General features: G+C 43.6%; 1 protein-coding gene across 5 annotated transcripts in view; it reads right to left on the reverse strand.

Annotated features, from left to right (window-relative positions):
* The window catches only part of LOC125430220 (transforming growth factor beta receptor type 3-like), a 32,054-nt gene that overhangs the window by 5,739 nt on the left and 14,204 nt on the right, over positions 1 to 12,111 (reverse strand). For all 5 annotated transcript variants that reach the window (XM_048492072.1, XM_048492071.1, XM_048492070.1 and 2 more), the window contains 5 exons: positions 8,307 to 8,496; positions 5,230 to 5,468; positions 4,537 to 4,716; positions 694 to 1,011; positions 151 to 283 (listed from right to left, as the gene is read on the reverse strand). In XM_048492072.1, the coding sequence (XP_048348029.1) occupies positions 151 to 283; positions 694 to 1,011; positions 4,537 to 4,716; positions 5,230 to 5,468; positions 8,307 to 8,496 (1,060 nt within the window). The remainder of the gene's footprint in view (positions 1 to 150; positions 284 to 693; positions 1,012 to 4,536; positions 4,717 to 5,229; positions 5,469 to 8,306; positions 8,497 to 12,111) is intronic.

The following is a 12,111-nucleotide window of genomic DNA, read 5'->3' on the forward strand; positions in this document are numbered from 1 at the left end:
AGCGTGGAGCCTTCTCACATCATGGCCTCTTAATTCCACTCTCTGGTTTTACTAGAAAGGGGAGCCCCACCACAAGCATAGTCAATACTACAATAGAAGTGGTGGATTAGAATGCCTCTCCCAACTCCACAATTCATACCAAGCTCCTACCTGGCCTCAGATTTGGAGCTGCTGCTCCTGGTGGAATCTCCACAGTAACTATGATGGGCTTTGAGATGGTCCGCTGGAAGCGTCCGCTGGCCAGTTCTTCTCCCACCTTGCAGGCTTCATTCTCAGACTGGCACTGAAACAAAAACCTCCTTTAAAAAATGCCATGTCCTCAACAGCTTGGAAAGCACTAGGCATCATTGGCTGGTCCTAGATACCTCTTGTCATTTATTTTAAATATTTGAATACCTCCCCTTCCCCTTGACAATCTCAGATGGACCTCAAACTAAGAGGAGGGCTTTTGGCCTCCTGCCCAGATAACCTTTCCCCTCACCCCATTCAAGGAGCTTCGCTCTCATCTCCTACAGGCATTCAATGGGAAGCCCAGGAGCAGGTCAGGATCAAGATTCTCCAACTCCTCCCCAGGCAGGACATTGTCTTTTGAAGCACTAAGGCTTTGATGACACTGACACTAGATAAGGAAGTGTCCTGCCAACCAATATCTACTAGAGAACAGCAGCCACTCCTTAGTGTGACGCCAGAGACCTTGGGGATTAGGCCGTTCAGCTTGGTAGAGCCCCAAGGCTCTCTGCTGCAGAGTGTCAGGTGGCAATGCAGGAACTGAACGGAGTCATTGAAGAGGGGCTGGAGCACAAAACTCAGTCGTTGGCGCTCTTGATATCCTGGAGGTAATGTGTGGCCCTGGGCTGCTTGCTCAGACCTTGACAAAGTGACATGAGCATCAGCCACACAGCCATGTTGGATCAGCACATATGGAGAGGATAATGAAGCATCTGAGAAGGGAGAGAGGAAGCACTGCCGGATGGTGAAGCCAAGACACAAGTCATATGCAGCCAAAGCAGCCTGAAAGGAAGAGAAAAACACCATGTAGTTTGAAAACAAGAGTTTTCACATACCTTTCCCACACTGACTGACTGACTTCTGTATTTGATGTACTAGGCCCCACTCAGTTGTGCCAGGACTGGGGCTGAAACACAAGCCCCCTTTGCATCCCCCATGCTGCCTAACTCCTGGAGCCTTTCCTATCCTGAGGAGAAGCCATGCCAGGCTCTGAAAAGCATTTATGACACAACAAATTCCACATGGAGGTGTTACAACATAGATATCAAATCAGATTTTATTTTATCCTTGCCATGAACCAAACTGCAGCCATTTTCAATTCATTGATACGTAATAGAAGAGAAATCATTCCTCAGTGAGCATTAATGGCCTACTGTCAGATTTCCTGACAGATTAAACCTGGCATGAAGTCTGTGGATTCAATCTATTTTCTCAGTTCTTTCCTGCACTGTAACTATTATCCTAAAACACACAGCAAGTTATATCTGGTCTCCTCTTCAAGGGACTAGGGTTGCCAACTTATGGAAGGCGCAGATCTAGCAAGGTGAATCCTGATAATCCAACCACCTAGAGCTGGACCAGTGAGGTCAGGGATATAGTCCATGTGACCAGGGACAGCCAAGAAGTCAAAAGGTGAACCCAAGACAAAATACTAATACAGTTAAGCAACACAGGCTTTTGCTCCCTCTCTCTTATATTTTCATACCTCAATCAATACGGAGATGATAACAGGGAAAGTAGCTAAAGACAACTGCAGAGTTTAGAGAAGCTGGTTTTGAAGCACAGAAAACTTGGAGCTGAAAATGAAAGCTAACATCGGCTGTAGGCCTTGTGCTGCAAAAGTCTTAAAGTTACAGGACAGCAGATTTCTTAGCCTTCAAAGGAACAAGAGAGTTAAAAATTCATCTTTCCTATTTCCTCCATTACATGAAAAAGCCTCACTTAGCAAATGGCCAGGAGGTAACCCCCCCCCCCCCCGCCCCCAGTCATAGTGGAAAATTGGATAACAGGCAATCCTACAAGAGACCTTCCCCTGAATTGCACTGTAATTAAGTTTTACTTATGGGGTCCCTCATGCTCATCTTTCCAAAAGCCTCCAGAAACCAATGTTACAGAAATGGCTGTCCCCAAGTTCCTAAAGGCGATCATGTTCTCTGAAAACCCAGAGGCAAGACTGTTATCCTTAAAAAAATGTGAACCAACAAAACCTGGATTCTACAAACTTTATAAATTAAATTTGAATTATTTTACTTGCGTGATTTATTCTACTTTTGTTTTTTATTTGATCTTTATTAAATTATTTCATACAAATATTACATTAACCATCAAAATGTACTGTATATAGAAAACCAGAAAAAAAGAAAATACAATTGACTTTCCCTCAATACTTTACATTGACTATATTATAAATCTTATAATTAAAAAATAAAAACACTTCCCACTAGAACAATAATTCTATCTTTTCAGTCTTTATGATCTCGTTACGAATTATTATAATCACTTTACTTCTTCCATTACATATTCCTCTTTAACCCCCCTTCATTATCATTCATGTGCTGCTCGTATCAAACAAAAGCATTTCATCTTTCCCTAGTGCTGAAGACTCATTGATATTCTCTTTTGCTGTTAAATATAATTTACCAGTTAATTCCCAATACTCTATAAATTTTTCCCAATTTTGGTATTTGATCAGTGTTGATAATTTTCTGTTACAATATACTCAACCAATTTATTTCACCAGTCTTTCACTGTTGGAGATTGTATAGATTTCAATTTTTTTGCTAGTAGAATTCTTGCAGCTGAGATTATTTATTTATTTATTTATTTATTTATTTATTTATTTAATTCGGTAAACCGCCCTACCCCCAAAGGGCTCAGGGCGGTGTACAACAAACAACAACAAACATAATAAAACAAATAAAATAACCCCAATTTAAAATACAGAACTTTAAAACTATAGCAGCAGCATCTATCAATAAATAGTTAATAATTAATGTTAATAAAGGGCGTCTGACACCACACCCCAGTGATCAAATCCTGGGAGTGGTCAAATTCTGGGAGAAGCTGGTGCAGATGGTTCAGATGCACAGCCAGTGGGCACTTGGGGGTAAGCAATGAGAGGGGCAGAATCAGCTAAAGGTCGGGTCCCCCCCCAAAGTCTGCAAGCTTGAACAACTCAGTTTTAGCAGGCCCCGCATGGAACTCCCCATCTGTTAGTCCCTTGAGGGGCCTCTAGCACTGCATGGAGAAAGAGCATTCCACCAGGCAGGGGCCAGGGCAGTAAAATATTATTTTTTCATTTTTTTTCCTATGACTAGATCCAAAATATTTAACAAAAACATCTCTGGTCTGAATTTAAAATTATAATCCAATTTACATTTTGTCAGTTTATAAATTTAATACCAATGCTGTGTAATGTTCTTACATCCCCACTACATCTGAATGAACATTCCTTTATCTTGATTGAATTTCCAACAAACATCTTTCACTTTTACATACATCTTGGCTAACCTTACCAGCTATAAATACCATCTTTACATTTATGCAATTAGTAAATTTCAATTTCTTTCTCCAAATCTTTTCCCAGTTCTCCAATTTAATAACTATACCTAGATCTTGTGATCACCATCTTATCATATTTTTAACCCTTTCTGTTTCTGTCTGTATTGCCAATAATAATTTATATGTTTTTCTTATCAAACTTTTTTCATCTTACATAATGGCACCACAATTCTGATTCCTGTAATTCTACTTTTGGTAAACAGGGAGGAAGGGCAAAGAGTGTCACAGGACACTGAAAGCTTGCCCTGAATAACAAGACATTCCACTCAACCACTGACACAACCTAACTACATGCAGATAAAGAAAACAAACAGCTTCGTGGGTACAGAGTTCTGTCCCAGCAATATCACATGCAGCTCTTACGGAATGCCAGCATCCACACTCTTGTAGCAGTGGGCAGTGTACATTATTTAGATTACACATAAGTAGAAAGTCCTTGTGGTTGCTTAAGATTTTTTTTTAAATCCTTGGTTATGTATGGTTTTTAGGTTTATCATTTGCTGCCTTGTTTTCTGGTTGACTATTATGGGGTTCTTAAACAACTGGATGTTTCATTCTTTAGGAGTGGACTGAGAAGTTGGAAAATCCTTCATATAACAGGAATGACCAGCAGATTGTTAAATGTTAATAGGTGAGAAAAGATTGCAGTTGCATTTTGTCATCTCACTATGTAAATCTCGCAGAATTCCCTTACCTGCAAGGCTATGAAATATGTAATGCTGAAAGGCCAGCTGTCCTACCACCGCTTGTTAAACACCATGTAAAACCACTCATATTGTTCTGCATTTTGACAACACTTGCATATGTCATGGATTGTGGCATCAAACTGTGCTGACAGAACAATGTGATGCCTACACAGATGAAAACCCTTCAGTTTGGGGCCCCTGTCTCCTCCCTGGAAGCTCATTTTGAGAGCCTAACCCCTGCAACAAAAAACAATTCCTGCACTTTCAACATCAGCTTTACCTCCACAAAGACTCGGCTGTTCGCTGAGACCACACAGGGTCCTGGCTGTTTAGCAAACGCCTCAGAGTTGTAGACCTCAAGGCTGAGCAGGACATTACCAAGGTGAAAGGGAAGGTCCTGGAAGGCCATAGTAGCTTCTGGGAAAGAGGCCTGAGTTGATGAAGGTGAGACACAGGAAACCTACAGGAGAGAGGCGTGGCCTTAACTTTGACACTGATGACGTGCTGGGCCTTTTGGAGGGCCTTTAGAGAGAGCAGCTGCTGAGAAAACTTCTCACTGCTGAGAACCAAGGAAGGTAACATCAGTTGACTCATCTATGCAGTCCAAATTTCCTGTGCACTAACGAAATAAAAAGCAACATTCTCAAACTTGCCCAAGAAGAGCAAGTGTCTGTACAGGAAATGGAAGAAAAGAATCTTATTTGCAGAATTCTGGCTTAGAGATCCATCATTCAATATTACTGGCATCCCCAGTAAAAAGGAGCTACTGCCAGTTAGAATAGGCAGTAGTGTGGCCTGGAGGGATCCATGGTTTGGCTACATACAAAGCAGCCTCATACCTCCACAATAACCTCTCACAGCAGGACTGCACACAGGAGAATGCCTGTAGCCCTCCATCCCTGCCCTTCAAAAATTGCATAGGCAGAGGACCCTCATTGCCTCCAGTCTGGAAATGGTCAGTTTGGTAACTCACACTCTGGGTATCCTTGTTCTCATGACTGGGCTTCTGTTCTCCAGGACACAGTGCAGGCTCTGCTCCCTCAGCATCTGTTTTGGCTGAGGGCAGCAGGAGTGAAGTGCTGTCCTCTGCCAGGAGCTCCTGTCTCCTCGCCCACCCCACTGTTACAGCAGCTGGTAAGGGTTGTTGAGTCTCTGCAGATCTGATGGGAGGCAGAAATATGGGCCCAAACACTTTAGGAACTGATGTGGCATCTGCAAAGAAGGAACAGATGGTTGAGTCTATGCCATTCTTTTGCAACGTGTCAGAATATACATACATATGGCTTTATTGGCATCAAAAAATTGTAATCCATTATAATAATTAAAAGGAGACACAGTTGATTAACATTAAAAAGTAATATAAAACATAACAGAAAACAAAATTAGATAAATACATATATTATATACCTTACAATACCTAACATTAACACTTGTTTTTGACAATGCAAAGGTTTATAGAGCCATATAGGAAACTAGCTACCCCCTCACACAGATCTGTGGAAGGGCTATTTAATAAAAATGATGTCAATGCTGCAACAGAGGAATCAGCTCTCAGTGCAAGAATAAGGGTTAAGAACTTAGACTGAATCTCAGCATAGAATGAGCAGAAGAATAAAAATATTTTGTACTGTTTCAATAGTTCCTGATTCACAAAGACAGACTTCTTCTACATATGGTACTCTATGGAATCTTCCAGAGAGTAGGGCAGATGGCATCGCATTAAAGCAAGGGATGGAGTAAACTGCATGGCCTCAAATTTTATAAGAGAGAAAGATATTCAGCTAGATGGCCTGGTATGCTTGGGATTCCCAGACTCAACAGGGAGCATGGGATTCCCAGTCTCAACAGGAAAGTGCACTCCCCCCCCCCCCATTTCCTCTAGACAATCTCTTTACTTTTCACATAGGTTCATCATTCAGACCAGAATCAGCAGAGGTGGAATTCTACAGACTAAACAAGGGGTGTTGCAAAATGCAACTAATTGTTTCAAAAAAGCTTCTATGCACCCCATCCTCTGGCAGATTCTGCACGGGCCAAAAACAGTGGTGTGAAAATGGTGTGAAAACAGTGTAAACCCTTTTACACACTGGCATAATGCCCATTGGGCAAGGTGGGCAGCTGCCCAGGGCATCACCTTGTGGGGGGCATCAAAATGCTGGGTTCGTTTTTGGGTATTTTTAGTGGTTTTCCATTTTTGGCCTGCGGGGGCACAGTTTTTAGGCTAGCGGCACCGAAATTTCAGCGTATCATCAGGAGGACCGGTTCAACTCATGCTACCCCCCAGGTTTGGTGAGGTTTGGTTCCGGGAGTCCAAAGTTATAGACTCCCAAAGGGGGTGCCCCTATCCCCCATTGTTTCCAATGGGAGCTAATAGGAGATGAGGGCTACAGGGTTGAGGGTCCATAACTTTGGTCCCCCTGAACCAAACTGCACCAAACCTGGGGGGGTATCATTAGGGCAGTCTCCTGATGAGACCCTGAAAGTTTTGAGACTGTGACTTCAGAAATGTGCACCCCACAGTTGCAACCTACTGATTGGTAACAAAGGGGTCTCGGTCGTAGAACAAAGATTATTGGGCAAATTTTGGGATTCAGTTCTTGCAGGTGGAGGGTATCTCTTGATTTGTATCATCACCAAATTTTATAGGGTATCATCTGGAGACTGTCATGATGGCACCCCGCGTTTGCGTGCAGTTTGAGTTCAGGTCCAAAGCCATGGACCCTCAAAAGGGTATCCCCTTCTCCTTAGCAAAGAATGTGGGATGGGGTACCCTCTTTGAGGGTCCATAAACTTTGGACCCCCTAAACCAAGCTGCACCAAACATGGGGGTCCCATCAGGACAGTTTCCAGATGATACCCTGACATTTTGGTGCCAATACATCCAAAAATGCGCCCCCTGCAGGAACATCCCAGAAATTTAATGCCCAAGAATCTTTGTTCTGTGCAATTGAGTTTTCTGTATTGCTTGCTCAATGGGGTTGCAGGAATATGAGGGGGCATACATTTCTGAATTCACAGTCTCAAAATCTCTTTCAGGGTCTCGACCAGGAGACTGCCCTGATGATAATGGCTTGTGTTTGGTGGAAGTTTTGGGTTCAGAGTCCATAACTTTGGACTCCCTGAACCAAACCTCACCAAACTGGGGGAGTAGCATAAGGACAGTCACCTGATGATATGCTGAAATTTTGGTGCTGATATGTCTAAAAATGCACCCCCTGCAGGCACCAATGTCCTGGTGCAAAAAAAATTTGGTCGTGGTGGAGTGGCTGCCCATGGTGGTGGGGGGCGGGCATCCAACTCAGGTTTTGCCCAGGGCTACAGTTTGCCCAGGGCTGCCTTGTTACGCCCCTGCTTTTACACCATTCAAAACCATTTTATACCGGTTTCACACTGTTGTTTTTGGTCCGTGTGGAATCTGCCTCTGAGTAAGTTCAAGGTAGTTCAGCAGTAGGGGCACAAACTGGCAAAACTTTTCATTCACTGTGCGGAGGCACGTGTCTTTGCAGGATGCTCTTTATTGCCATAGCAAGTGGGATGAGGCACACTGTTGTGATGCAAGGTGGTGGTTTTATTCCTTTATTTCTGGATCCCACAGAACATCAAGACAATGAAGCACTGACTAGTCAGCCTTGCCAATGTGAAAATGCGTCCTCTGCTATATTCACTGCAAGGGCAAGTGGTTAATTCAGAATAGTGTAGCCAGACATAGACTGCCATCTTGAAGGTCTCTGCAATGTATGAACATGTTCTTCTTACCCCAGACACCCATTCAGAGAGCAACATGGCTTCATTTGCCTTCACTAATGTCACCATGACATCATGATATGATCACTGATTGAAAAAGAAAATACAGCCAGGGTAACAGTAGGTTGGGTAATAAACACACAAAAAGAATAGGGATAGGAGATTTCAAGGACTTAAAATAGAATTGGTGATGCAGCAGCTGCGTTACAAGTTCCCAGGACAACTCAACAATGCCACCAATCACCAGTGACCACTTTGAACTTCCTACATTCTGCGGTGGAGAGATCTCCCAAGTACATGGCCTACCATTCATCCCAACAACCAGAAGGAATCTGTTCACGTGCTCAGCCTCAGTGTAGGATGTGAACACAGGTAGTTTCTGACTTGCAACCCACTGTAAAGGATCTCTGATACGAGCCAGCTCAGAGGATGTACGCTGGGTCACAGTCAAGGACGAGTCCATTTCTGCACTGCTCACTACAACTTTGTGCGAAGCCTGGAAAGAAAACCCATGCTTAGATAACATGAAGATGATGAGTAAAAGGAACCTCCACATTCAGAGGGAGTAACTTTTCTGAAGTGCTAGGATGCAATGTCAGGGGATGGCCTCTATGGTCTGTTCGTGGGTCTCCAGCAGTGGTGGGATCCAAACATTTTAATAACAGTTTCCGATGGTGGTGGGATTCAAACAGTGGCGGAAGCGCACACACACCTCCAGTCCCTATTGGGCAGGGAGGTTGCTTTAGTAACCCCTTCTCCGCACTCAGAAAAAATTAGTAACCACTTCTAGAGAAGTGGTGAGAACTGGTTGGATCCCACCTCTGGTCTCCAGGGTAACTGTTTGGCCATTGCATGAGATGGGCCACTAGGGCTGCTCTTGCATTCTTACAAGTGGGAGCTCTTGATACTCATGGGGGAGGATCCCTTCCCGCTCTTAGCTTTAATTCCCTCTCAGTTACTGCCAGCAGCTGCCACTTTAAATTAAAACATATCATTGTGTGTCCCCCTCCACAGACACAGCCACAAGCTTGGCACAGCTCCCAACCTCTGCTTCCTGGGTCCCACTCCCGCCCCCAACTCACCACCACTCAATGCTGCGGCTCACAAAGCCCCTCCACTCTCACATCTTCTGCTGTTGAGTCTGGCATGATTTCTCCCACACACACACACACACAACTGATATTGGCAAGCCCACCACAGCTTTATTTTTCTGCAAACCTGAGGGCTCCCCCAAGTTTGAAGAAGAATATATTTTCTTTCAATGTGGGTGGATCCACGCATTTAGATATCTGCACATTGGCTCACAGCTGAGAAATAGAGGGAGGGAGGGGTGGGTGGATAGATGGAGAGAGAGAGAGAGAGAGAGAGAGAGAGAGAGAGAGAGAGAGAGAGAGAGAGAGAGAGATGTTAACAGAAATGAGGAAAGAAGAATGAATGACCTTGTGGGATGAAGAAGCCCACAAATATTTAGGGCCTCCTTTGGTCACTTTAGCAAAAGCAGAAAGCAAGCCAAGAGTCACAGCTACAAATATGATTTCCAACCTCCAATTTATGACTGGAGATCTCCCGATGTTTCCTCTGGTCTCCAGGCGACAGATCAGCTTTGGAAGGTGGATTCTCAGCATTATACTCCACCGAAACCCCTCCCTTCCCCAAACCCTGCCCTTCTCAGGCTATACCACCAAAATCACTAGGTATTTCCCAACCTGGAGCTCACAACCTTAGCTACAAAACAGGCCACGGGAACACCACCTGGTACCAGGGAAGCTATTTGATCACATTGCAGAAGAGGGTTAGGAAGATTACATGCTTCTCTGTGTTCCTTCCAGATATCACCACTTTTAAGAAGGATATATAAGCAGCCTGAAGCAGGGGTGGAATGGGATATTATAATGGCTCAGGGAGAAGCAAGGCTGTTGCTCCTTGCTGAAGTTAAAATCTAGTTCCGCAGGGGATGTTTAGACCTAGCCAGCAGTATCAGTAATGGGCATGGACACACCTGTTGCTTCCTTCTGTGCTATCAGCAACAGTGAGTGAAGCAATACAGTGGAACCTCGGTTTTCATTGCCTTCGGTTTTCATCGGTTTCAGTATTCAAATACAAATACAAATACAATACCTTTAATGGCATATAAAAAGTGGTAAAATGCAAATTATGTTAAAACCAATTGACTAAAATTTACACAAAGGTTTCACCCTTGATCCAAGTGCCTTTGTTAAAAACCTGGCAACTGATTCAGTAGTGTGGGGATGATGGTCACTAAGCAAGTATGAAACTATTTCCTTGTCTGATCTCACTGAAAATTTCTTCAAGATGGCCTCGAGAAAAAAGCAAACCGAAGCAGGGACTGCCAAATCTTTACAAAATGAAGCGAGCACGTGTTCAGTTTGTTCTCGGGTAGGCTCTGGCGCAGGAACAAGTCCTGTTCCTCCCGGATGCCATGACATCTGCCCCTTGTTTGGGCAGTCGGTACGCACATTAAGCCGAAAGCAAGCATAAAATATCTACGGAGATGTGGATTGATTAAATTACCAGATATTTAGCCATAAAACCCGCAATGGTGGGTGGTGAAATGCCATACAAATGTGGGGAGAACAAGTTCTGCAGGCTCCAGCCGTGGAGAAGCTGCCCTTCAATGTCAAGAGTATCGTTGTTTCAAACTCCGAAAGCCCTGTCTTTCGTCCATCAGTAGGAGTTGGTCAAAAGATACACCTATGTTGTTTATTTGATTGATTAATTTTGGTGTGCCAGGTGGAGTGGAAGTTGGTCGCTTAATGCAGGAGATATGTCAGACTGCCTCGGGAGGGATAGCTCTAAAGTGAAGGCTAAGGCCAGTATTTAAAACAAAGAAAGCCAAACCCGGAAAAAAATCGGGTCTTGGTTCCGGTTTCTAAACAAAGAACTTGGTAATGCGGACTGAGTTGGGAAGACCCAATAAACGCATTTTAAAAAATTTAAAACAAAAGATTGAACACTCTCTAATTTCTCAGCGGTTTTTGCTCCCCAGATTGGGGCTCCGTAAAGTAATATTGTCAGTAGTTTCAACTTAAAAACTTCCATTGCGGCAGGGAAAAAATTGGACCGCCTTCTGGTGTGAAAAAAAAAAAAAATCTGGATATTGCCAACACTTTGGTTTTACTTTGTATTGAGGAGTCCGGTGGATACTGAGAGGTCCAGGTTAAGCGAATGGTGGAAGGTGATTCCTAAATATCTGTATGAATGGACCTGTTCAATCAATGTATCATTGCTTATTTTCCACGCGGCTGAGTTTTTTTTTGAATTCGAAAAAATCAGCAACTTTGGATTTGCTTGTAATTTTACTCGACAGGGCACTTGTTTCGGTGCAGTACCGTCGCAAAGGCTTTGAAGTAGTTCCCTTGCAGGCCCACCTTGGACCTGCATGACAGTAACACAGTGTCGCTCTGTATAGAGCAGTGCACATGTGGGTCTTTGTCCCAAAATGGGTGCTTGACTTTCAGTCTGAGATAAATGAGGAGCAAGGTCGCGAAATAAAGATTGAAACAGGTGAGAGGAGCAAGCAATACAACCCTGCTTGACTCCCCTTTGTTAGAAACTATAGGTGAAGTTAAGCCGCCAGCACGATCACAAATCTAACTTGACAGGTAGTTGAGGAATACAACTGGCTTAATAAGAAACAGTAATCTCTGGTCTATTCCTCTAACGCTTCGCTCAATTTTTCCCAAGCAGCTGATTCCTCGGGGATAGAGTCAACATGCATTTCAGGATCTAGGAAAGCCGCAAGAAGTTCTCCTTCACCCTTTGGGGTGGCAATATTTCTCCGCCAAAATGATTTAAAAAAAACACAGGACAATGGTCAAGGGTGGATTCTTACCTGTGGCATATCCTGTATCTGTTCTGGGCAACTAGCACTGAAGAGGACCTCAGGCAGTGAGATCGCATCATAAGGTACCTTGCGTAAAGCTTACTAGCCACTGAAAGCAAGCTTTCTTTATTCGGGCGATAGGTTAGATGGATTTGATGGATCACCTTTTTTATGTAGAGGTACAATGATAGCTTCAGTCCAATACTTTCGGGATACAGCCACTGTTATTAATTTTGGTAAACAGGGTAGCCAAAATAGGGGCCCAGA

The sequence above is a fragment of the Sphaerodactylus townsendi genome, linkage group LG03 (assembly GCF_021028975.2).
Source record: "Sphaerodactylus townsendi isolate TG3544 linkage group LG03, MPM_Stown_v2.3, whole genome shotgun sequence".
NCBI lineage: Eukaryota > Metazoa > Chordata > Lepidosauria > Squamata > Sphaerodactylidae > Sphaerodactylus > Sphaerodactylus townsendi.